This window comes from Poecile atricapillus, chromosome Z (genome assembly GCF_030490865.1).
Source record: "Poecile atricapillus isolate bPoeAtr1 chromosome Z, bPoeAtr1.hap1, whole genome shotgun sequence".
NCBI classification, from domain to species: domain Eukaryota; kingdom Metazoa; phylum Chordata; class Aves; order Passeriformes; family Paridae; genus Poecile; species Poecile atricapillus.
In genome coordinates, this window is record NC_081289.1 from 69268237 (window position 1) to 69295601 (window position 27365).

Below are 27365 nucleotides of genomic sequence, written 5' to 3' on the forward strand. Positions count from 1 at the left end.
GGCAATGAAAAAAAGAGAATTTAGGAACATGTTAGAGTAGGTACCTTTGTAGCCTGTGAAGAAAGACATTTCTGCTAGAACAAAAACTAATACAAGGGAAGAAAATATACATATCCTTATGCTTTGGGTAAAAACAAAAAAGAAATTCTATTTCCAGTCCAGTTGAAAACTGAATTTGTATCTTCTGGGTTTTTTTCTTATTAATGCAAGGCTAAAATGCCACCACCACAAGTACTTATCGTATTTATTATCACCTGAAGACTTTCATTTCAACAACCAACAAAAGGACACAAATCTAAGCAAATTACTCAAGTTAGTGGCTGTGCAGGCATATAAAGCAATTTATTGGAGTTCACAGTGCCAAAAAGGCAGTCTATTGCTCTCATGGAAAGTGGTTCAAGGTTCAGTACATAACAAAATAACAATGATTTATGTGGGCAGCAATGTTTTAAATGCATGGTCAGACTCTTAAGGACTATTTGTGCTGGACTGCTTCGTGGTGCTGCCTCAGACCAGCACTCAGTTTTTTTGATGTACTTGTTTATAAAATTGCACTTTGAATGCAGCCTACTGTGTGGCAGTTTTTAAAAGCCCCTGGAGCTCTCTGCAGTCAGGCCAGATGAATGGGAAATGCTATTTACAGCCTGAAAAATTAGTAAAATGTGGGCTGGAACAGAGTAAAATTGCCCAATGTCATCTGGGTTTGATATTGTGCTACTTTCTGTATGTTGAAACACTTTAATGTGAAATCTGTCCTCCTCAGCTGGTGAACAATTACCACATCTTCCTCTTGCACCTTTCAGTGCTCTCTCACAGCTCCTTACAAGGTGGTGGTGCAATAGAGCAAGTTGGATGCTATTGACCAAAAACAATTTTCTCCAGCTTTCTTCTCCTTCTTCACCAGAACTGCCGTGTCCTGGAGCTGCCTCTCTCTCTGATGGCTTTAGAGCTCCAAAATGAGCAGGTCAGGCAGTGTTTTTTTGTCTCCTTGTGCTGGGTCACATGGCATTATCAAGTGTAGGGATTTGTCTTCTCAATTTAGAGAAAGCAATTTTTAGAGAAAACTAATTTTGAAATAAATTAATTTTTATATAATTTTTTTTTTTTTTTTTACTATGGGGGGGTCATGTGGAGCTGCAGCATCCACGGCTTCAGCTGGAACTGCCAGTTACTCCACCAACTCTTTACTCAATATTTGTGTATTTGAAACCAGGAGGGCATCCCCTGAAACTCTTTGTGGTGGATTGTGGAGGGAAGAGTCAAGAAACATTTCAAACTATTCCAGATATGAGAAAAGACACACATTAAACTTGATGTTTGTCCACTAAAACAGGATTTTCAGGTGCTCCAGGGGTTCTTACTTTTCATAAAGTGTTCTGTCTATTCCACCTTCAAAGTGCCCTGCTTTGTTTCTCAGTAGGTAAAAATCTTGGAGGTTTCAGAGTGCTCTGGAGTTGAAAATTTTGGTTCTTCTGCTGCATTTTTTGGTGGGAAGGGGAAACTGTGTGTGACCCAGTGAGTGCAATGTCTGCTTTGGTCTCTGGAGTATCCTAAAGGGTGGCATAAAATTATTGTCTAAACCTCAGTGAGGGAGAGGTGGGTTCCTGTTCCCCATTTCTAGAAACAAAGGCAATGCATGAGCTTGTGACACGTGAGCCAGTGGAGAACACCTCTTTCACACAGCCTCTTTACTGCACTGCTGACAGCTTCTGAAAACCTGAATTTTTTTACTCAGAATTTATTATTGAGAATGCAGCAATTTGCATTCTGAGTAGCCAGCCAGAATTGATAGCAGAAAAGAAGGTGGGAGATGCCCCTCCATAACTTGCACCATTCTTCCAGCTTGCAGGAAGATAGAGAATTCTATCTGTGCTCCAGATCTGCCGAAATCCCAAGTGAAAAAACTGTCCACACGCCCCTGAGGTCCAAAATTCTGGAGTAAAATGTGCAAAATTATGTGAAATTACATAAATAGGAATCAGTATCTGTGAAAGCTTCAGAAAACTGGAGGGGGGTGTTTTGGTTATTTAGGGTTTTTTCTGTTGTTGTTGTTTTTGTTTCTTTGGGATTTTTTCTTGTTTGTTTTTTATTATTATTTTTCTGTGTATGTGTTTGGGATTTTTCTGTTGGTGTGGGTTTTTTTTTTTTGTTTTGGTTTGGTTTGTTGCTGTTATTATTAATACCAGTAATAGCTTTTTGGCTGTCTTTTTAAAATAATGCAGTATTTCTTGGGAAAATGTCTCCAGATGGGATGCTTGTGGTTTTCCATACACATTTTTAAGCTGATTGGTGCAAGCTCGTGTCCCATTTCTTGAAACTAAGGGGGTGAATTCGTGGGAACGTGGAATCAGAAAGGTGAATGGGTTTCCAAGTTTGAAACCATGACTGAGAGAGGTGGAATAAGTGCTATTCTTAGCAGAGATGCTGAAAAACAAAAGGAAAAAGGAGCAACTCTGCAAGTTGCTCCATGTTAAACATTTGCAGCCCCCTGCTCAAAGTGTAAAGATCATTTTGTCCTGTGCAAATCTCAGCCACTCACAGCTTCAGCAGGAGAACAGCACTGCTTTAAAAAGGCTCTGCTAAGATAATTTAACTTGTCACCCTGATGATGCTTTCTAGGTCTAAGAACTGGGGTGAACTCATGCACAACCAGGAAGAGACGAGCAGGGATTCCAGCTGTATTCCAGCTTTTCAGATGGCTTCAGCTTTAAATTCCATTTCAGGGCATTGATGCTGGTTCTTAACATCTTATTTGAGTGCAACTCAACTGGAGGGGTAGTGCCTTGCTCACTGGCTCTTATTGAGCCTTGTGGGGTTTTTTTGGTACATATAAATCTCTTAAACAGGAATATAGCATCCTATAAATTATTATGGGGCAAAGGGTGTTTTCTGCACTTGAATCTTCTGCCTGGCTTCAACATGCCTTCAAATAATTTGCTGGAGTTTATTGGTTGGTTTGTCATTGCTTTTACAACTACTCCATGAAGAAAATATCTGCAACACCTTTACTTTTACTCTGATGCCTATATATATATATATATATAAAATCAGGGTATATGAAAAACTAGGACTAGTGACAACACAGAAAAGAAAAAACAAAGAGCTAAATACTACCACACATTCATCATGCCAAATTTTGCCACTTTTCTCAGAATTTTCTGGTGTCTGGAATAAATATTGGTACTCTGTCTTCCCCAATTTAATATTGTTTGTCTTCATAAAGATTATCTATCATATATAATATATATATATAATATATAATATATATATTATATGATTCCTGGTTTTGATCTTTATTTTCTCTTTTATTGAGGCATTTTTTGACTGATTTCCACTTGTTTCAGGTGAAAAACTTTTTGACATGATACATGCATATGGGTAAATATTGACTTTGGGAGTTTGTGGCTGTTAGGATTTGCTATTCCTTAATGTCAGCTTTAATTTAGGATTTGCTTTGGATCTCTGTGCTTCTCAGGACAACTAATCTCCATTATTTGCCATGGGGTTCAGTATTAAAGCACATATCATTTAATTCTATAATTGTATCACTTTTCAGGCACATGCACTGATTTTGTGTGGAAAGGGTTCTTCTGACTTCAGAAAAATATGTTCTAACTTTCAACTTCCTTTTAAACAAGTAGAAAGGGATTACCTGTGTCTGCTCTGCCAGAGTGAGGTATCAATGCAGTGCTGTAGGCAGAAATTTGAATTAACATTGCTGAGATATAGTCAGATTATTTAGATTATTTCCCGTGGGCTTTTTTTTGCATTTAGTTGCATCTTCTGATGCTCCAGCAAATGCTCCAGACTCATCAAGTGAGTGATGGATGTGTTCGTAAAAGCCTGGGTGGTCATTTTATATGAAATGATAAACCCACTGTTGTTCTTAATGGGGTCAGTGAAGCAATCAGGAAAGAAATATGTAATTCTGTAGCGTGGGTCTGTAAGCATGATACTTCTTAGGCTTTTTTAAGTTTAATGAAGCAGCTACTCAGCAGCTGAACCTTCTCGTTAAACAGTCTCAGCACAGATTTTAAAACTAAAACGTTGCTGAACGCCACGGTCTCCTTGGAGAGTCTGTGGCTGTTATTCTCTTGAAATGTCTGCATCTTTTATATGTTAATGGTTTTGACAATCAGCCATTTGCTTCATTTTCATTGTAAATGAGGCCCAGAGTCCGATTCCCTTCCCCATTCCCTGAGCACTCTCTCCCCTGTAAGCTGTCTCATCAGCCTCCAGCTCGCTCCCTGGGGTGTGTGTGGTCTGGAAATAGCTGAAGTAATCCTGCAAAGCAAACGCTTTGCCAAAGCATTTTCCTATTTTAGACGCCTTTCTAAGAACACGAGTCCCTGTGTGGAAAACTTGTGTGGTGCAAGTGGTCCAGCATCCTCAGCAGGGCTCTGTGAAATCTTGCTGCCAAGGACGTCCCTTCAGGGGGCTTCCAAAGGTTTGTGCTGCTACTGCTCAAACCCAGCAAAAGTCACAAGGTTTGTGCTTGTACTCCTGGAGGAACACCCCTGTTTACAGGCTTTTATTCCTGTTTGGTTTTTAAAGATTATTCTCAGCTGCAGTGCTGGCACCCTACAGCTGTGGTGGGTGATGCAGAATATTTTGGTTTCGAGGGGGAAGCTCCTGATTTTGACAGGGGAATATCACCACTGCAGCCTGCAAGGTTTACATGGGACTGCAGCCAGGTGTCTTAAGGTGTGCTAGGGAAACTTTCCCTGCTTTTGAAGTGGGATTCACCCACCCTGTGTGTGATTTTGGTGCCTGGCCCCAAGGGGAAGGCGGCAGGGACACAGCCTGCTGGAGCCCTCCACGACCAGGAGCATCCATCCCACCAAGGCATCAGGGAATTTACACGCCCAGACCCGTTGCTCCCAGCACAGCCCTTCCTTCCCCATTGCTGTGGTCGGAAGCACCATGCAGAACACACTCACAGCCATGTGAGAAAGAGCAAAGCAGAGGAGAGAGGCTCGGGCAGGCTGTGATTTCTGCCTCACCTTGTGGCATAAATTACTGCTGTGCCCAGGCTGTGATTAAGCAGGTTTGTGTGACTAAAGCCCTGTACAGGATTAATTGCCAGGTCTGTGCTCTGCTGTGGGTTGGTGATAGAAGACACTAAGCAGCAGTGAAGTTTTTTCAAAGGGGATTTGAAGCTGATCAGCCACTTTCTCCTCCAGTACATAACTTTCCCTGTTGGCGGACAAGTGGCAGGCAGCCTTTAAATTTGAAAGTGCACAAGGGTGAAGACTGTATATTCATTTGAAACATTTGGGGGGGGGGGGAGTGACAAAGGGTTCAGCCTCTCTATTTATCACTCATGACTTCAGGAGTCTGCAGAGAGAAGAAAGCAGAGTTGCTGGCTTGCTGCTTGTGGGGTGTGCGGACTGGTCGGTGTTTATTTCTGTGACATCCTAACACCGTAAACCCCCTTTCCCTGCCGAGTGGGCTTGGGAATTTTGGGTTGGGGAGTGAGGGATGCTCCTTCTCATGCCAGGTGTTGGTCAGACAGGGAGAGATGTGCCCCACAGCACCTCCCTGTCCTGGTTCCTGCCTAGATGGGGACCCCCTGCCCAGCACCATGAGGACGAACCGCTGCAGCCACCTGCCTGGAGTCCCTCCGGAGTGCCCGCGCCCCACGGCCCCCGATGGCAAGAGCCTGCCCAGCAGCAGCAGCAGCAGGGGCCTGGCCACCAGCTGTCCCCAGTATGTCATGCAGGTGTCCTCCAAGGATGGGCAGCTGCTCTCGTCCGTCGTGCGGACCCTCGCCGTGCAGAGGTATGTGGAGGACAGAAGGAGGGACAGGCCCCTTCCCGCCTGGTGTGGTTAAACCCCCCGTGCCAGCATGGTGATGGTCACGCTGCAGAATGCATCACACTTCCTAAACACCCCCCAGCTGGCGTGCTGAGCAGCCAGACAAGCTGTTCCTAGCACCAGCTTTGCAGCTTCTGTCGTTGCCCAAGTGATTGACCAGCTCTTCCTGCTGCTGGTTTAGAGAGGCAGATCAGTGGTGAAATATATTCTTAATCTATGCCTTTGAAGCATGCCTCAGGCTGGTTTTATTCTCATTAGAAGCAAGAAAGAGTATTCTGATGTGTTTGGCCTCATCCAGACTTGATGCTTGGGTCAAAATTAAATTTGTCTTTGCTGGTGGTGAGCTGGAAAGACTTCATGGATCCTAAAGCAGTGCAGAAGAAATACCCACCTGCAGCCACACAGCAGGGATGTGCTTGGCACAGTTCTTTTCTCTCTTGGTATCACTCCTTGACCTGTCTGTGGGGTGTCCCAAAGGGAGGGAAACCTTTTCCAGGGAGAGGAGGTTCCTGCCTTCACGTGTTTTTCTGAAGCTGTGGCCCTGCCTTCGGGGTACCCTTTCTGCAGCCCTTTACTGTTGGCCAGTGGAAATAATGTTTAGGTCAGAGGATCACCACTACATCAAGAAGTGCCCAGCTGAGGCAGATTTACAACCTCCCTGATGCACTTTGGGATTTCCTGAGCACCACTGCTTTGTGGAGAGCTGGGAAATACAAAATACGAAGGACGTATCTTCTGCCTCTCATCTGCCACTCTGATGCTTTTCATTCTAAACTTTTCCCCCCCAGCAAAGGAGATATTTTAAGCAGGAATACCAAAACCATTAGCCCAGCAGCTTGGATTACCAACTACAGGGCAAAGCACCCTTAAATAGAAATATTTCTACCTCACGACCAAGCCAAAGGACATTACCGCAGCCTGGCGCTCTGACCAGCGCTTTTCTCTCCCTCTCCCGCAGCAGCCCCTTCAATGACCGCCCCATCTGCAGGATCTGCCACGAGGGCAGCAGCCACGAGGAGCTGCTGTCCCCCTGCGAGTGCACGGGGACGCTGGGGACCATCCACCGCAGCTGCCTGGAGCACTGGCTGTCGTCCTCCAACACCAGCTACTGCGAGCTCTGCCACTTCAGGTTCGCCGTGGAGCGCAAGCCCAGGCCACTCCTGGAGGTCAGTACCTGGGGCATGGCCCTCAAAACTTGTTTTTTTTCCCTGGCAGAACCATAAAACCTGCCTGCTTTTATGCCATCACCACAAAGCCTCTGCAGCCCCACTGGGGTTTGGCAATACCAGGGTGGGAGCTCGGGGGAGAGGGTGGGAAAGAACAAAACGCCTCATTTTGCAGTAAATCGGAGCAAATGGTCAGAATAGGGTGGGTGGGTTTGCCCCCCTGCAAACCTGAGTGGAGGTTTGGGAAACAAGTGGGCAGCAGGTTCCTGGAATGGCCAAGCCAGATTGGCAGAGGGTGGAAGAGAGGTAAGGAGCAGCTTCTGTGGAATGTGGGGCAAGTGTCTGGACCCAGCGTACTAAATGTAGGTCAGAAATTTATTTACTTTTTTTACCTTCTTGCTTTTGAGAGGCAACAAACTTAGGAGCCTTAGAAACCCAGTTTGCATGTCAAGCCCACAAGAAAGAATTGCTCTTGTTCAGTGTCTGGCATGTTTAGCCATTTGTGCGTGACTTCTTGGCTTCTTCTTGCCTATGTGCCAGACTTGGCTGTGAATTGGACTCTTGTTTCTCCCTTATCAATGAAAATTCAGTTTTTGCCAACCATAGATAGCAGCTCCATGAGGTTTTCCAGGTTTTAGGGTATTTTTGGTCATCAGGAAAAGAAACCAAAACAAGTTCAGTCTCTTGATGCTGTTAATGACCTTTTTCCTCCCTTATTTTATTTTGGAAAAACATGAAGTTTAGCAAAACAAAGTTAGCGCTTCTTTTGGAATCAAAAGTGAAATACAAATAACATTTGACAAAATTAATGAGAAGCAGCATTTTTTTATACCTGCTGGTGACACATGCAGAGCTTGGGTTCAGGACAAAGTGTCTTTCCAGTGCATCTTAATTATTCCTTTAAACTGTGTCAAAATTGGTAAAGAGGTACATTACTAAAAATGGGTAGGGGAAAGCAGCATTTTTTTTTTTTTTTTTTTAATTTTTTTATTTTTGTTTTCTCCTGTTCACAGAAAAGAGGACACAGGACAGGACTGACTGCTGGGAAGGGGGTCAGGGGATGAGCAGTTCTAGAGTACCAAAATTAATTAAGATAGGCATGCACATTTTGTGTCTAAGCCTAAGGATTTCTTCTTTTTTCCTCATGATACCCCCACAAAAGGTACTTGATGTGGGATTTAGCACAAGTCCTGCACCCAGAGCAAGGCTTGGCCAGCTGTGCTTGGTTGCCTCTAGTTGCTGTCTGGTTCTCCTCTCAATCCTTGGTGCAAGAATGATGCCACTCTGAGTCTGCCCTCTGAAAAGAAAGATTAGTGATGCTGAGGCATCACAGTTTGATTTCAGAGCCCAGCCTCTCGAAATTGTTCCCTTGTGATGGTTCCTGGTGAGGCTTGTGCTGCACAAATTGGATGTGGTGCTGGGCAGAGCTGATGATGATGGAAGGCGCTGAAAGCAAAGCTGACCCTGCCCAGGCCTTCTTTATTTCTCCCAGGTGAAATGAGTTTGCTTTTTGGGCAAAAGCAGTTAAAAGTAGTAGAAACAACAACAACAACAACAATGATATGTAGAGTAATAATGGTAAACCTGCCAGTTGTTCCTCAGCTGAGGACAAATGAAAACCCTAAGCAAGAACATTTCTGAAACATAGCTAAGTGTTTTTATCTTTACTGGTCATTATTTTCTGACTTCTCAGGTACTTAAACCCACAGTATTTTAAGTGCAGAAATCAACAGTTGGTTGCAGTTGCAGGAATGGTCATAAAAACCCCCAGTCCTTTGTGATCTTATAAAGGAAATATGTTTTCAGTTTAGAAGGAAAATAAAGATGCACTTTCAAAGCTGAGAGCAGCAGAGAGAAAGAGTAACTAAAATGAGCTGTATTTGTATATTGTATTATATTGTGTGTTTTATATACTTAATTTTGCCAGGGGCAAATTAAGCAGAAAGACAATCAAACCTCTTGATTTCTGTCAGTGTAATTTAAGTTTGTCCTGGAAGTTTCTAATTATTTAATACACAGCACTTTTAAATGCAAAGACCTCCCCATGCAAGTAATTGCAGGAAAAATCTGAAAGTTCCCAAAGCAGGACCAAAGCAGAAGCAAGTTTCCAGATTCCCTCATCTTCTGTGTCCTGAAAGCACTTTCATGCCTGTCTCTCTGAGTGACCTGGAGTGTGAGGACATGGAAAGAGGTTTATCAGGTGTAATAGGACCATTTCTCACAAAAACCCTGTGGTAACATCTGGATGAGTGGCAAGCCAAAGTGGCCACCTGCTTTTAACGCCTCAGTGTGTGTAGGTTTGGGGTGGGGTGTCAAAGTTCTCTTCATTTAGGGAGGTAATTAGTTCTCCAAAGATTCCCCTGACCTAGATAATGGAAAGAGTAAATGGTCCTCCTCTCACTGGAGGTGAATGATGAGTTTTACCAATGTGTTTTAGTAGGTCAAGAGAAGCTATTGTACTCATAAAGTGATTTATAGAGCACAGACTCTAAAAACCTATCCAGTAACTCCTCAACATTCCTTGTCTCACAGAGTGAATACATCCCATTCAGGGGTCAGTGACAGGGAGTGAAGAAATTCTCAAAGCAATCAGTCATCATATTGATCTTTTCTCCAAGAGATCTTCCGCCAGGGGTGGAAAAAAAAAATAAAAAGGTATTTCTGACTATTCCAAGACATATCATACTGTTTTTCAAAGGGAAAAAAAAGGAAACAACATGCTATTATATTTTCTCCTTGTCCCTTCACTGGATTGATCATTGCTTCCTAGTGGCTTAGATATGGGCGTGGAAGAAATCTCTTTCAGTGGGAAAAAAAAATGAGGCACTTTCCTGGTTTTATCTAGAAATGTCATATGTGAATTTATTCCTGCTGTTAGCAGGAGAGGCTGCAGCAACAGTGAGGTTGAACTGGAATAAGTGGCATGGCTGATGGTCCAGCAGTATTCCTTCCTCCCTGTGTCCATCCTTGTGGCAGCAGCAGAGGACCAGAGGCAGCTCTGTGCCTCTCCTTTGTCTCTGCCAGAGGATGTGTGGTTTTTTTTGTCTGAGGGAGGATCTTCTCCCTGGAAATGCACAGTGTGATGGTTGTTTGACGCCCAAACCCCAACCAGACCATCAGGCAGTGGTAGTGCAGTCTGTCAGGCAGATCCATCCTCCCAACAGCAAACTTGTGGTGCCTCTGGGTTAATTTCTTTTTTTTTTTTTTTGTTTTGAACTCACGTTATTCTCCCCAAAAGAACTGTGTTTCCACGCTGGGAATGTGAATCAGGCACTGTGGTGGTGATTAAAACCCTCCTTCAGCATTCACAGTGGTGCAAAATTCACTTAGAGGAGTCAGGGTCTGAACCTAACCCTTCCACCCCAAAGGAAAGGGAAATCTACAGCAGGGTGTTTGATATGCACAGAGCTGATGTTCCTTGTGACAAGGACCTCAAAACCAGCACAGTGAGATTTCAAACTGCAGTAATTCCGTTACTGACTTTTATGGACCTTCCAGCTTTATATAAGCTGCCTTTTTCAATGCAGTGCATCCCCTGGAAAAAAAAAATCTGCATTAGGAATGTGTATTATTATTCACATAGCTGCTTTAGTTGTGTTTCAGAATAAAGATTAGTCAAGCTTTTTGTAAGTATTATGTATCATCTTCATTTCAATTTCCACACTGCATCTGTGTTGCTTCCACTTGGCTCAGTGCAAGAGCAGGCACGAAATGTGGCAGTACAAATATATTTATGTGCAATAATAAAATGTTAGGGAACAGCCAGCCACAAAATAAAAATGGTATAAGAGTGTTATGTGACCATATAAGTCAGGCTTGTATTTCTTTTAAGTTACTTACAAGTTTTAAGCCAACCAGGATTTGGTATCTGTTGGTTCTTCTTTTTTTTTTCCAAACAACAGAAAGCATTTAATTAACAATACAAAGCTTATAAGCAAAACAATATAACTAGGAGAAAAAATAAAGTCTGGATAAGCACAGCAATATTGGGCAGAAATTAACTTCAGTTTTTCCCCACAGTGTTGCTGGCTATAAAGCTTGTATCAGTAAAGTAAAATAAATTTTAAAATGCTCTAAAATGTACACCTATGCATGAAGTATTTAAGATGAGCTTGCATTATAAATTAAAACCTCCCAAAGCCTTACACTGAATTTATTAATTTATTTCCTGTGCAAGGCTTTGAGTCACGATGTTTTTATCTGTTGGGATTACTTCAACTTATTTTTCCTCTCTGCTGTTCAGTGAAGCAAGTCATTAGCATTAAATTACTGCAATGAACAGACTCCAGATTTGCTGCAGGTAGTTTACAAAAAGGGTCACACCTCAAGCCAGAAGGAAAATAAATGGTTCCTCAGCATAGTCACCAACCAGGAAAACTTCCATAAATCAAAGTTTGGAGGAACTGCAGCTGTCCATACATCATATTAGGGCGGAGAGCAGATAACTAAGGTGTGTTCATCCTCCTTCCTTTCTTGACCCAAAAAGGGCAGATTAAAAGGGCAAGGTGATAGAGACATTTTTGTACCTAGCTGTCTTTGGCTGTGAAAAAAAAATCCCCCTAAGACCAACTCACACAGGGAGAATCTGAAGCAGCCATGTAGATTTCCAGTAGATGTATGTCTGAGTTTTAAAAAGTATTTTAAAATAAATAAATATGTAAATAAACTCCCCAGCACAGATTTAAAACCATAAACTCTCCAAGATGCGTATTTTTTGGATCCATATATTCCTAATGGAGTGAAAACCAGAGACCAAACCAGAGTGTTTCTCCTTTAAAGAGAAATTAAGTAGCTGTTTTATGTTCCTTGCAGCAAGGATTTGCTACGATGCACAAATCTTTCTTATAGTACTGGCAGGAAGAATGCAAACAAAAGCAACCCACTCCCCATAAAAAAAAGAAAAATTTAAATTACTTGTCAGTGAACAGACTAGTTCAAACCATCACATCTGTAACTGCTCATTGCTAAATTTATAACAATCAAGGGCAAAAAAACTCGAGGAAAGCTCCCAGGAGAAAGTAAGTGAACAATCAATTTGCTTCAAGAATGAGCAAGATGGGGGAGAGATGCTGGAGTTTTCAAAGGCACAGCTTCTCCTGTTTTAGAAAATGGGTTTGGTGACTCTTCTTTGGACATCATAGTCCTTTAAAATAGTTCTACACTGCCCAGCTGTCATCTGTCTCTGGTCCTTCCTGCTGGTAGCATTTCCTACCACTTGTAGGAGCCAGTTAAAGTTTACATTTTCTAGGAAAATAGAGCTGTTAAGATTTATTGCATGTCTTTTTGCATACCTGACAAGCGTTTATTATCTGTCGTGTCTTTTGGTTTCCCATACATTAGAGCTTGTAGATCAGGACATTTGCAATGTCTTGAAATAAGTGTTGCCAGCAGCAAATCTGCTTTGCTTTTCTTTTAAAATGTGAAATGTGATTTTTGTTGATTTTCTCAAATGCTTATATTCGTCTGCCTAACTGGGAATACAGTCATCCAAAACAGAATGAGAACATTGCAAATGTACACAGATAGAGAAAAAAACCGGCAGCTTTTCCCGTAGTGCCACAAAATCTTTTCTTTCTTGACACATCCTGGAATCTTTTAACTGATACAAGCATCTCCAGAACTGTAAATTAAAAGTGGCTAGTAGGAAAAGAGAGGAGCAGTGAGCCAGACTAATATTAAAAAATTATACTATTGTGTAATTGGACCTGCAAGGCATTTCATAGATTTCTACATTGTGATTTAGCAAGCTCTTCTATTTGAGAATTACTAATTACTATGGCTAATTACTGTTACTAATTACTATTACTCTAATAGTAATTAGGGAATTAATAACCCTTTTTAGGAGCTGAGTATGTGCAATCCAGAAACTGGACACCACATCCAGGGGCCACAATATTATTGTTGCTTGGTGGAGCTTTGTGTATCAGAATCAGAGGATGGTTTGGGCTGGAAGGGACCTTAAAGCTCACAGGGACACCTCCCACTGTCCCAGGCTGCTCCAAGCCCTCCCCAGCCTGGCCTGGAACACTTCCAGCAGTCCATCCATCAAATCCACCTCTCCCCAGTTTAGGCAGAAGGCTGTTCTGGGAGACCCTGTCAAAGGCTTTGCAGGAATTCTGCAGAATTCCAGGGAAATGACATCCATAGCTCTTCCCTTTTCCATTGGTGTGGTCACCCCACTAGAGAGGGTCACTGGGTTGGTCAGGCAGGGCTTGCTCCTGCTGAGGCCGTGCTGGCTGCCCCAAATCTCCTCCCTGTGCTCCAGGAGCCTCAGCAGAGCTTCCAGAGGGTCTGTCCCATCATCTCCCCAGGCACTGAGGGTGTTCCCAGGGTCTTCCTTTCCACCCTTTTTGAAGACAGGTGCAGTGTTTCCCTTTTCTCAGTCACCTGGGTCTCACCTGGCTGCCAGGATTTCTCCAGTATCACGGGCAGTGGCTCGGCAGCTCCAGCCCCAATTCCCTCCAGACTCTGGGCTCCATCCCAGCGGGTCCCACGGAGCTGAGCACACCCAGGTTCCTCAGCTGGCCCTCAGCAGGATCTCTCCTTCCAGTGGCAGAGCCTTTGCTCCCAGTGCCCATCCTGCCCTCCCTCCCCTGGGGAGGGCTGGGAGGAGAGGTTCCCATGGGAGACTGGGGCACAGGAGCTGTTGAGTACCTCAGGCTGCTCCCCATCCCCTGTCTCCCGTTTCCCAGAGTCGTTTAGGGTGGGGGAAAACACCTTCTGTGACCTTCCTTTTCTGTTTAGTGAAGCTGTGGAGTGTCCTGTTACCCCTTCCCCCTTTCCAGGTTCAGTTCCAGCTTCCCCTTGGCCTTCCTGGCCCCAGTTCTCCACAACCTCTTAGAGAATTTAATCTCTAGACTCATCCCAGGTCACATGTCCTTGCTTTCACTGCCTGTGCATTTGCTTCTTTCCCTTTCCTTTGGCCAGCAAGTTCCTACTGGCCCACGCTGGTCTCTTGCCTTCCCTGCCCAATTTCTTCCTCCTGTTTTTCAGCTGGCAAATGACCCAAGGTCAAAATTGAGAATTGAGCTGTGGTGTGACAGCAACAGCCTGTGGTGATCTTCTCACACTAAGGAACCAACCCTAGGTGGTAGCTGTGATTTACCCTTTCCAGAAAACAAAACAAAACTAAAAGTTTTACCATACACCATCCTTACAACGGAAAATGTGATTTTTCCCCTTTCAGGAACATGCAGACATAGCAAAATTTATTTTCTGTTTCAAAAAGAAGCCTTGGGTCATTGAGACACCCACATTTAAAATATTCCCTGCAATTTGAGTTGAAATGGGGGTTAAATTTAAATAAGAGCAGAGTCATTTACAAAGAGGCCATGATATTGACACAATAACATCACAGAGGTCAAATAATTGTGATTCCAGCTCTCAAATACACAGGCCTCTGCCTTTGAGACCAAAGAAACATCTCTGTGAGCTGTCACCATGGCCTTTCTAAAGGCACCTACTAAAGACAGTATCACTGTGCCAGTAACAGAATATTTGATATAAGGACCCAAAAACTGAAGCATAAATATTTTTTTTAAGGCAAAAATTAACAGTCAAATGTTTGTTTTCCTTGGCAAAACATTAACCTAGAAAAGTTTCAAGTCACCCAGAATATTTCATGACACTGAAAACAAGCACATGTACCATTCCAGTCTAGGAGGTTTTATTTTTGAGTTACATTTAGTTAAGCCAACTTTCAAAGCATTTCACTGAAAAATGTTAAAGTAAATGTTTCAAGTAAAAATAGTGTAAAAACCAAAAAGAAATTGCTCTGATGCAAATTTTTGGGCAATAAATGGGAGGAGGAGGAGGAGGACCAATAAGTGGTCATTCTGGTCTTTAAAAATATTCTTCATTCCAGAGAAATATTCTTTGAAAAAAAGAGAGGATATCAGCCATCCTGTGCTTAAAGCCCAAGGGAAAATGCTCCCACTGGTGGCTGCTGGCAGGAAACCAGAAACCACAGTAATTTCCAGCACTTCAGCTTGTGCACAGCCTGCTTCCACCAGGACTCACTGCTGAGCCATCAGCGTGAAAATGGCAAAATGAACTGACAAGTTTTGATGTGCAATGAGCTATTTTTTGCTCAAAGGACAATGCGTTTAGGGGAGATAATTCCTTCCTGTCCTCTCCCCCCAGCTTCGTGGTGCAACTCCAGTAGTGTTTAAAATAATCTCTCCAAGGGGAATGTACTGAACCAGAAGGGGCTCTCCAGCAGAAACAGATTGTAGCCTTAGGATCTGATCAGGAAAAACACTGTGCACACACTTTGCTTTTACATTTGTGAGTCATCTAATTGAAGTTAGACCTGTAGAGATGAGTACTTCCAGGATTTGGCCTTTGGCGGTGGTGAGGCAGCTCAGAGTCTGAGTGGAGGTGTTTTACAGAAGTGCTCTGCTGGCAGCTCATTTTGGTTAGGGTAGATAAATCCAGAGAGTCTGAGGCTCTCCAGGGTACTCTGGTCCTTGGCTGCTGCTTGGTCCAATGATTTCCTTCTCCAGTTTCAACCCTGCTTTGTGAAGTGACTGCAGCAAATCTTTCTGTGTGTGTTATGTGTGGGGGGTGGAGGAGCCCCAGGTGTGTTCACAGTGCTTTGTCAAGTCCAATGCAGTACATCACAAATCTCTCTCAGGATGCAAGCAAGCTCCTTCTCAAAACTGTGTCAGCCTTTAGCCTAAGCTGCTCTTCTTGGGAGGCTGCTCCAGAGCTGGATCCTCTGAAGGATGGGGATTTTTTTTTCCTGATTCTTATCCTAAATTTGTTTGGGGACAACTGTTATCCATCTGTTCCTAAGCCAACCTTGTCCCTTACCTCAAGTAGCACTTTTACTTCACTGATGGTCCCCTTCAGTTCTCCCCTGTGGCTTTCCTCAAGGTGTATTTAGAGAGTGACTTTGTTGAGATAAATGTTAGCCCCATCTCTCTGAGGTGCTGGATTCTCAGAGGAACTCTTGGCTTGTCTCAGTCATCAGCCAAGGTTGGGTTTTGCATCAGGTGCTGTGCTTAAAGTTTTTGAAATAAATTTTGCTGCCACTGCTGAAGTCATTTCACGTCTTATTATTCCTGCTCCACTTACCTGTGGATCAGGAACAGGGAACACTAATCACTTTAAGATTGCACTTCACAAAAAGCCAGGCAGGCCAGCATTTTACTTCAAACATGACCCTTTTCATAACTTTTTATTTCTCTTCTTTTTTTCCCCTCGCGCTCTCCTAAATGGAAATTATCACTCTGAGAGTCTCGACTTATTGCAGAAATAATTGGGCACGTTGACACATTTTAATAGGACAGATTTCAGTGTCACAGTGCAGATCTGACAGCTTCATCTGGCCTTACATCTCGTTCTGGGCCAGCAGGGCAGTCCATACCATACTGCCACAGTAATTAATCAGCTCAGGGCTTTGTTAGGGTGCCTGTGTGGGTATGAGTTGCACAAAAGGATTTGCTGACTTAGCTTTCTAGCTATAAAGTAACTTGACAGTGCCCATTCCATTCCCAAAACAAATGACTGAAACCCAGAAACAGAAGCAGATTTAGAAGCAGGTGTGCACTACTTCAGGAGAAAAATAAGTGCTGTGGCTGAAATCTGTACAACCACTGAAATTGCTTAATCTTTGCTTTTGACTTATACTTCAGAGCTAGCTAATGAAATCCTTCCAGCTTTTTGAGGTTAGACTGTAGAATTGTGATGGCTTTATTTATTATTTAATACTACTCTTGCCTGCCACAGCCTCATCAAATATTTGAATTGCTTGGGTTTGACTCTTTGTTCGTGTGCCACAGGGCACAAGGAGCAGGGGGCCACCAGCTCCACACCATTTTAATCTGCTCAAACTTTCAGTCAGGTTTGATGGCACGGTGAAAAAATCCTGTCTTAATTCAGGAGCACTGCACTGTGCCTAGTGACAGTCACAGGGTGGGGATAACAGCTCATGCCCTGGCGTGTGTGCTCCCTCCCCTGCATCCCTGATGTTCTTCCTCCTTTCTCCCAGAACTGGGAACTGTTCTTGCACTACCTGAGCTGCTTTAGTGCCAAAATTCTGAAGTCTGTCCTGGGAAAGTGGTGAACACCTGCAATTCCTGTTGAGGACAAGAAGCGAACAAATGCCTGGCATTTCTCTTCCAGGTCACCTTTCAAACAAGTGTTTTTCCACAAAACCTTTTTTGCAGTCTTTAGAACCTTTCAAAGCACAATCTCTACCGTCAGGTGCTTTCAGTTCCTCTCATTTTCTTGGTGGTTTCACGTTGCAGGGACTCCTAGACATGGAACAAGGGGAAGGTTGCAATCAGTCCACTTCAGAAGCAGCCAGATATAACCTGAAGCTGTTGCACATAAACCCTTGGGGTTGTTTTTAAGTAAATGGAGTGAAAGCTCCAAGGAAAGTAGTGTGACTTTCACTTTTCAGCATTCTCTTTAAAGCTGAAGTACCTTTAGTAAAATAAAAAGATGTTCAAAAGTAAACCTGCGTCCCATTATTTTGCACAAGCTCTGCTGAAGAAAACTCTACTTGTAGCCTCTTGCTATTCTTCCCCTGATACTGATGGGGTGGAGGGGTGAGGAAATGGCTGTGTGGGGGCTTAGCTGCTCACCACAGCTGGTTACTATCTTTCCTGGTTAAGGAGAGGAAAAAAACAGTACTGAACTTCCCTCTTGGCGTCTTCCCTTACAACTTCTTGCTCACAAGTAATACCTGGCTGGTTTAAAGCACTTTGTACTTCCCTAGTGTCTCAGGAGTATTCAACCAAGTTAAAAACTTACATCCTGAAAAAAAAAAAAAAAAAAAAAAAGAAGGTTATGAAAGTATTTTTTGGTGTTCTAAATTCCTGAGCTGTACATGAGACAGGACTTCTGCTGCCATGTGTAACACACTTGGGGAAGTAAGAGGACCAAAGTGTTTAGGGATGCATGAGCCTCACCTGATGCTGCTGGCCCCAAAAACCCATGAAAGGATGCTGCAGAGCAGGTTTGACCAAACCCTACAGCTCACATTAGCAAAAATTACAGGGCTGTGTAGTTTTCCTGTTCAAAACCTTGTGTGACAAGGTTTGGGTTTTTTGGGGGTTTTTGTTTGTTTGGTTTTTTTTTAATTAAAAGGCCTTAAAGTGCTGTCCTAGGAACTTCTTTAACCTCTGCTATTCCTGTTTATAGAAATGTTGGTGTGGGCTTGATAGCTGTTCAATCCTAACCTTTGCTTCAGTTATGGTATAGGTATGCATGTGAGTGATAGAGGATTTCAATTTCAATCACAGGATACAATTTTAATAGGGTTAATTAATTAGTAAATCTAGCAGGTAGATCCAGTAAGAGACCAGTTGCCTTTGGGTCTGTCCCCTGGAGTTGGTCCAGGGGGTTGCTTGTCATATATTTTGCTACAGCTCTCAAATTCTGGTGAAAAACAAAGTATCCTGGTTAGAAGTTCTCTTCTCGAGAATGAGACTAAACAGAATTTAAAGAACGTGTTAGAAAGGGTTGGCTTATGATTCTGAAATGTGAGAGAGGCCAGGAAGAGTGCTAGGAGCTATACACCTACACATTATAAAAATCTCCAGGTACATGCAAGGCATCCCTGGGGACACCGAAAGCCGCGTCCTGTGCGTGCTCCGAGTTCACTCCTCAAAGGGGTGGGTTTGTGCTTTGAGCTGAGGGCAAAACACCCTCCCTTGCCTTGTCTGTGTTCTGCCTGCAGTGGCTGAGGAACCCGGGCCCCCAGCACGAGAAGAGGACGCTCTTTGGGGACATGGTGTGCTTCCTCTTCATCACCCCGCTGGCCACTGTCTCCGGCTGGCTGTGCCTGCGAGGAGCCGTGGACCACCTGCACTTTAGCAGTAGGCTGGAAGCTGTCGGCCTCATTGCACTCACTGTGGCACTCTTCACTATTTACCTCTTTTGGACCCTGGTAAGTATCAGGGCTTTTATTTAACCCACAGGAAAAAAAAAGGGGGGGAGAGAAAACGGGGAAATGAATGGCATTGCTCCTGCTTGCCTCCTGTGCTGGTAGGTGCAACCTGCAGGAAACCTCTTGTTTCCACAGCATTCAAGCTCCCTGGAACACCAGAAAGACAGTTTGCTTCGGGATAAGGATTCTCAGATCCCAAACACCACTGGGGACAGCGGGAGGGAGACAGGGAAGTCGCAGGGAGGACTTTGGGACAGGTGCTACAGGAGGGAGTTTCATCAAATGTGATGTGCAAAGGGTGAAGGCACAGCACACACACACACACACGAAAAAAAGATTTAGGCGAACAACTTGGCTGCCTCGTTTTATTCTAATGCAACATCTTCCCAGTTTTACAATTCAGAAGTACTGGATGTGGGAGAAGCCCAGGTCTGTAAAAACAGAGCTGCCTTTGCAGTGCAGGTTAAACTGCATCCTGCACCCCAGCACGAGTCACTCGCATGCCAATCCATCCTGAGAGCCACTTGTTCTGTCAGGTTGTTGAGCTGAGATAATTTACTGTCCCCAGGGCACTGACAGGGCCCAGCAGAGACCTGAGGAGCACAGGGGACAGCTGCCAAAATGGGTGTTTATCCACCCACGGTGTAGCAGTCCACTGAAAAGCCCAGGTTCATGCTGTGTTTGACATTTTACACCTATTTCTGTGCAGTGGCAAGGGCAGGGTGGTGCAGAGGGGCAGCACTCACTGCCAGTGCACTCAGATGGTGCTAGGCTGGTTCTGCTGGGGCAGGAAAAGCCCTGCCTCCCCTTCCAGCAGATTTGGACCCGTGTAAGCTGCTGAGGAGGTGGCACTTCTGAAAAACTGCATTGGTGGAACAAGAAACCCCCTGTGCTGAGGAAAAGGGGATGTGAAGGGAAACACAGAAACACCACACTTCCTCATGAGTGTCTCCAAGAAAGCCATGAAAGGGAACATTACATTTACACATTTGTGAGCCCTGTCCCACCCACAGAGGAACGCAGGCAGACAGGAGGGAAAGCTCACAGTTTTGCCTTTCCAGCCTTGTGCAGTTCACCTCTTTGTTGTTTCTGCTTTTCTGTGAAGCAGCAGCACTCTCCTGAGACAGGCCAGATCCTCCAGCAGAGAGGCCACACTTGCTTTTCCTGCAGTGCTGGGTGTAGATGTGCCTGGCAGGTCTGCAAGCAAATATTGTTCAAATTTCCTTTGGGTACAGCTGTCTTAGGAACCAAAATGCTGAACAATTTACCTAAGAGACTTAATTCACCGTCACCAAAATTGTTGGGAGTGGTAAAAGGCATTTTTTTTAGGTGCACTTAATTAGCTATGACACATGGACTTGTCCAACCTTGCTTATGAAGACCACTGCAGCATCTCAGCTTTGGTGCCTGTCTCTGGGTATTTCATCTGCAGAGTAAGAAGCAAAAATCCCTTCTGTTCACTTTATAAAATTTGCCCCTTCCAAAGCACACAGAGAAATGTGCTGCTGGCTCTTGGAGAGCATGAGAGTGATAGTGAGCCTGATGTAAATGCATGCCTTGGTTGATTTAATGGAAATTCAGTATCTTTGATGCTCCCTGGGTTGTGGACAGTTGTAATTCCACTCTGAATTGTTATTTAGGGCAGTAGGAGATGGATGGGCTAAGGAAGCACCGTGTTCACCTGGGAAGGGAGAGGCAGGAAAGCCTTTAGGGGACTGAATCACCAAATGATTGAAGGCAAAATAACCCTCCCTTCAGTTATGGAGGAAAGCCCCAGCTCCCCCCCCTTGCAGGAAGGAATGGTCCTACACACAGAAATGTTAATTTCATCCAATTCTTCAGCAGCACATGCCTTGTCACTTTTGGAAGTGGGAGAATCCTGTCACACAGCTGTGGCTGTGCAGGGAAAAGGTTCAGTGCTGCGGGGTAAATTGCACACAAGATGATACAATATCCCTTTAGGTCCTGGGGAAATTAGGAGAACTAAAACTTGGTTTTACTTCCAGTAAATCGGCTTTCCTGCTCTGGAGGCAGAAGCTGGCATACAGATTATTTACACACCACAGTTATCCCAGTGAGCAGTGAACAGGAGGGATGCTATTTTTTAGCACCCCAGAAGCTGTTTTATCCCTCCCTCTAAAGCAGACAAGTTATCCATAAAACACTGCTGCTTTTTACTCTGTGTTTTTAACACACACCAAAAGAGGTTCTCCCAAGAAGGAAGACCTGGGCACAAAAAGGAGGTTGATACTCAAAGAATTCGGGGCCACACTTGATTTTCTCTTGTGTACCATGCACACCTGGTTTAACAATGCAGCTCTTACTCCAAAAACCTCACATTCTGCTGCTTGAAAACCCAGCCTGAACTCTCCTGAAGCTGTCACTGCATTTTACAGGGCGTCCACCTTTGCAGGTGTTGGGGTGTTTTTACCCTCCTCAGTACTCTAAGCAATTTCTACTGCTCCTGCAGTGTCTTTTGAGAAAAGATTTCTCATGTTCCTTCATACACACTGCTCCACAGAAGATGCAGGATGCTTTCCTTCATAGGGTGGAGGGGAGGTTGAAAGTTGGGGGAATCAATCTGAAGAGCTGCCTTTGCTTCTAAACTTTACTTCTAAACTGCTTAGTAAACCAAAGCAATATAGGTTTTCCTCAGACAACTGTAAAAAGATCTAATAATACAAGAAAAAAAGAAAAACAAAGCATTCTCCTCATAGGAGATCATTGAAAGTTATGTTTCTTTACTTAAAAGCACCCTTTATGCAGTAAGGATACAGTGCATGGGTCAGGTCCTGCCCACAGCCCAAGGACAAAACAATCATCACTTGGCACATTTCTCTTAAAATTTACATTTTGGTTTTAGATTTTGTTGGTTTTTGTTGTCATTGTTGTTGTTTTTAGCTGCACATATGCATCCTCTAGCACAGCTACAACTCCCACAAAGCTTGGCTGCCACTAAAACTTGGTGTAAACTATTTTTCAAAAACACGAGGCAGAGCTATCTTGAGTCTCCACAGCAGTCACTCATTTCTCTTCAATAAGGCTGAAATTACCTGATAACAACAACAACAACAACAACATGAAATTTTCAGAGACAATCTAAATTGAGACACCCACGTTGTCAGCTCATTGCCTCTGTGCAAGCCCAACTTTGATGCATTCAGCAGTAAAATATTACAATGTAGAACACACAACCCTGTGTTCATCTGCCTGCAAACAATTACACTGTCAATTTAGCAACCTGAAGAAAGGCAGGATATCCCAATTTTTTATTTTTTTTCCCATGTGTGCCAGCCGCTCTTGAGAAAGGCAGAAGCAGGATGGCTGATTTTTCAGCCTGTGGAAAAGGGGAATGAGAGATAAAATAGGCACAGGCTGCTTTTCTCCTCTGCTGTGGCACCTTGGGGCTTGGTGGGTCTCTCTCTTCAGCAGTTTTCACCCCTTTTTGTCCCACTGGGAGGTGTTTGGAGCCCCAGATGGCTCCTTGCAGAGGATGAAGGCAGCTTCAGGAAGGTGTCCCTTCTGTCCCCAGGTGTCCTTCAGGTACCACTGCCGGCTGTACCACGAGTGGCGTCGGAACAATCAGCGGGTGATGCTCCTCATCCCAAAATCTGCCAACGTCCCCTCCACCCAGCAGTCCCTGCTGGGCCTGCAGCCCCTCAAAAGGAGCTCCAAGGAGACAATCGTGTGATTTGGGGTGGGGCTGTACACTGAAGGTGTTTCTTTCTCAGACTGGCCGGGGTCGGGGCAGCGCCCAGCACCTAGGAATGTGCAATTTGGATTTATGGACCGACTGCAGAGGGAAAAGTCACAGCCAGAGTTCAAGTCATGGATGCTGCAGTCGTTTGTGGCATTTGCTAAGCTGCCAAACGTGTTTAGTTAGCAGGGACCCTATGGATTCTGCAAATATGTTAATTCTTGCGTCATAGAGTGATGCAAACTTTTTTATTGTTTAAAGTATTAAACTATGGTAATTAACAATGCAAAACAGGTTTAAAAAGTGCTTTGTTTTTATGATTTCTTGCTCCTACAGTACTGTTTCTTTAGGCAGCTGGACAGTAACCAATATTTCTTTCTGCTTCCTAAAGCACAGCAATGGCATTTCCTCATTTGATTTTATCTGCAGGTCCATTATACCAATGTTTTGATTATTAAAATTTGTGTGTAATAAGCTCTAGAAATTGGCACATTATTTAAATGCTACAAAGTGATTAGAAAATCCTATTACCCATTTCCTATTTGGCAGAGAAGGTCTGACAGGAAGATTCTTCAGTTATGAATCTAGCAGGCACAATAAAAATTAAAAAATTAGACAAATTGCAGTAATCTTCCTATCAAAAGTATTATAGTACACAGCACTCAGGAAAAAAAAAAAAAAGAAAAAATGTACTTTTCCATGAAGAAGCACCACATTCTTCAGTGAGGTGCACATTCTGCTGGTGTGAATTCAAACTTGGCCAATTTATCCTGCATTTACACCAGGCTGAATTTAACTCAACAGCTTACTTTTGTATAGGGAAAGCTCTGCATACATAATGAATGAGATCCTCAGATAAGTTTTAGGAAGCAGGGACTCATCTTGCATGAAGAACAGCATTACTTTAAAGCAGCAGAAACTCCAGTTTGACAGGTAGGATTTAGCAGAGTGTGTGCAAACCCTGGCCTCTCACGGTAGCACTGAGACAAAAAAAAAAATTTAAAACATTTAATACACAGTCTTCTGTGGTGGCCAAATTGAATTTGGAGTGTAAAGATCAGACCTTATTCCTGGGTGACTTTATCTGCTTCCCCTTGGTTTTATGCCCAATTCATTCAGCAATTCTTCACTCCCAGAAGAGACACACTTATGTAGACAGATTTATTTTAAATAACTACACAAGATCTCATTACCAAATGCTGCTAGAATTAAAAATCGATACCGAGCCTCTCTGAACAGATGAATTTCTTAGAATTGTGTATGGATGGCAATATCACCATGTGCTCTGTTTTCCAAACACTGCAAGAATTGAAAATCAAAAGGAAGTCATAGCAGGAAGGATAATAATTTGTTATTCATAATGTTTAAGGTATTATGGGTATTTACCATCAGACAAGAAGTTATTTGATGTCTTGTGCGTGCTCTGTGGTGGGAGGGGGGAAGAAAGCTTAGTAGACAAAGCCAAATCTGTTAAATTTATTTATTCTGTCTGTGGACCAGTCTAGCTGTGAGCATGTTATTTAACAATGTTCTTTGTCAGTCATGGGGATCGGAGAACCATGGGGATATACAGCAATAACAGCCTCATTCCAACAGAAAGGAACTCACACAACCAGCCAAGGTGTGTAGTTAAATCAAGAGCCTGCAGACTGGTCTGACAAGGCTGGGGTTGCTCATGTTTGGCTGTGAATATCTGCTTCTCTTCCAGAGAAAAAGACACAAGGCTCTGAAGACAAGGATGTCACAATCTCTGTGATAGCCTAAAACCTGTAGTGCTTTATTTTTCTTTTAATACCTCTTCCCAAAGGTAAAGAACTGTTTGGAATGAAGACTGAATGTGCATTTAAGCAGAATTCCAGATTAAAAAAAAAAAAAAAAGGAATAAATAAAAAGATCTGCTGGCCAGGGGCAAAGAAATAAAGCAAATCAAGCTGGGTCAGGATGCTGTCAGTGTTTTAATGCCCACACACATACATTAGGTAAGCTTTCTTCACAACTTTATTACTGCTCTCGAATTCTTTGAAAGAATTTTTATTCTCAGTGAGTAGTATTGTTGCCACTTTGCCTTGTGAAACCAAAAATTGGAGTGATTCGGAATTAAGTGGCAAAACATTCAGGGAAACATTTATTCAAGTGAAGCTGCGAGGTCCAGGCACGGAGATCAGCACGGTGGCTTGGCTCAGCTCACCTGTATTATTTCAATTTTGGTTTTTTGGTCTTTTTTTGTCTTTTTTTTTTTTTTGTGTGTGAAGACATCTTTATTTACCTGAAGAAAGCATATTGAAGCAGAGAGAAAAAGTATGGTCCAGTTTGGCACATATATGACTAACCCAGTTCCTGTGCTTGGTGCAGAACACTTGATGCAGAACTGCCTGGTGAAGTCACCAGCAGCAATGTCCCATGGATTTTCTTGAGGGAAAAAAAAGTGGCAGGAAAGATCCAGCCAGACACTTACCATTGCATTAAACCCATGGAAACAAATAACAAAAACCAAAACCACAAAACAACAGCAACAAAAAAAAATCAACCGAAAAACATACTTGTATTCTTGTTTTTCTAAAGCACAAGAACTGGGAGGTGAGAGATATTACTTCTTAATCCCACTTCTGCTGTAAAGATTCACAGACAGAAGGATCTGCCAGATGGGAGTTGATTTTTCTTCCATGAGTTGATGCTGTAGATGCCACACCAAGCCTAAATTTCCATTAAAAAAGTGGATCATTACAGCAAACATTCTACAACAGCAGCAACACCTATTTCTGTCTGAATAGAAGTAAAAGACAAAATTAACCACAGCAGAAGGCAGAGCCAGCAAAGCTCCTGGCAGTACAATGACACCTTTGTTATGCTCTCCTTAAAAAACAAAATTAATTAAAGAACATAATTAATGAAAGGATGAGTGACCACCCTTTTATTTTTTCAAAAAATGTCACTCAACTTCTCTCTCGGAAACTTTATGCTTTCTTCTCATGAAGCTGACCTTGTAATTTATGTTCCTTTTCCAGATAAGTTACAGAGAAGGAACAGTATTCAACAGTGTTTGAGCCAGAATTTCAAGTTGCAAATGATAAAAGCAGCTTGTTCTGATTCAGTGTGATGAGTGTAATGCAAAATGAGGAAGTTTTGCCTTTTTTTACGTAGTCTTTTCCCTGCAGGACTTGCCTATCACATTACATAAAGATTTAGAAATACCCCAGCTTTCTGTTCAGCTGGAAGCCACAACAGAAGCCATTATTAAAGATACTCCAGTTTTTGGCAACGTTTGGGGCATTTTTTTCTTTCTTTACTCAACTGAACAGCTCTGCCAGACATGAGACCTCAAAATGTCATTTACATTTCATTTATTTAAACCAGCTTTTGCACCAACACAAAGTCACACAGGGCAAAGTGAAAACTCTGCAAAAAGAGGACCCAGAGCCAATATCTGGCCATTGATGCAATGGGTACCATCAGAAAGAGGTATGAGAACAGATAGTGGGACAGACCCATGCACTAAGAGAGCTAAAGAAGCTCTCCCTCTGAAAAAAAAAAAGGAAAAAAACCAAGCCTGTGAACAATTAAATATCTTTACTTGTTACTTTTTGTGAGAGGGCGCCTCATTTAACCCTGGTTAATTAAAGAAGCTTTTCCTTGCAAGCAGAACTGAGCCCTGCCTCTTTACTGCCAGTTATTGGGTGTTCAAAAGTATCTTTAAAAACTACCATGCACACTCACAGGGTCACACCATGTTTAAAGCTGGAAAAGATGATGGAGTCCAACCACAAACCATGGCCCCAGGTGCCACATGCTCAGGTTTTTTTGACCACTCCCAGGGATGACAATTCCACCCCTTCAGTGAAGAAACTTTCCCTAATAACCAGTTTAAACCTTGCCTGGAGCTGCAGGGGGTTGTTGTGACCCAGCACCTGCCCTGGTTGTGCCTCACCCCATGGATCCAGCCTGTCCAGACCCCTCTGCAGAGCCCTCCAGAAGATCCTCACTCAAATTTAGTGTAATCTCCAAATATACGGGGGGAACACTCCAGGCCAATGGAGAGAAATAATAACCAGAGCTCGTCCCAACACAGTCAGCACTGATGATGATGACCCCTCACTAATCCACCCTGCAATTCCCACGTACCAAACTTGGTTTCACGTGCATTTCCACATGAGACTGCTTTGTCAAAAACCAATTTCAAAAACCAAGGGTTTCATCTTGCAGTCCTTCAGTCCTGCATCTTTTGCTGGCAGCCTCTCCACACCTGCTTGAGCCAAGGCTGCAAAACACTCTTCCTCCCTTTGGTGTTGAAAGGTTACAGAACCGATGGGAATTTTCTTTATTCTAAGTGTACCAAACACTTTCCCAGCAAAACTTGTCAAAACGTTGATATTCTATGTACAACATGCCCTTAGGAGCAACAACAAAACACACCACCCTCAAAAACAGGATGCTGCAGTTGCAGGGGAAACCAATGTCGGTGTTTCATTCCACAGCTTCAATTACTATGCAGAAATTGATAATAATATTACTTATTAATAAGTAATAATAAATAATAAGTAGTAAGACTTGCTTGCCAATAATAGTATTTTTTGTTCTGAAAGTGCAGAACAGCTATGAAAACTCACATCCAAGGGTTAGCTTTTAATTGCAGGAATATTCTATCACCCAATCAGCTTAAGCTGAAATGTGCCTTCCTTTACTGATGCCCCAAATGCAGCTTTTCTTCGGGGTGAATCACAGCATTTTTATCACACAGAAATCCTGAATTTATGCAAACCCACCAAAAAGAAACCAGATCTGCCAAAGG

General features: G+C 43.2%; 1 protein-coding gene across 6 annotated transcripts in view; it reads left to right on the plus strand.

The window, feature by feature from the left end:
• Positions 1-24018, plus strand: part of MARCHF3 (membrane associated ring-CH-type finger 3) — a 57286-nt gene extending 33268 nt beyond the window's left edge. Inside the window, exons 3-6 of one of the 6 annotated variants that reach the window (XM_058864996.1) lie at positions 5501-5781; positions 6776-6983; positions 18673-18882; positions 22415-24018. In XM_058864996.1, the coding sequence (XP_058720979.1) occupies positions 5522-5781; positions 6776-6983; positions 18673-18882; positions 22415-22573 (837 nt within the window). In that variant the 5' untranslated portion in view covers positions 5501-5521 and the 3' untranslated portion in view covers positions 22574-24018. The other 5 variants (XM_058864995.1, XM_058864994.1, XM_058864997.1 and 2 more) reach the window with 5 other exon arrangements.
• Positions 24019-27365: the final 3347 nt, after the last annotated feature.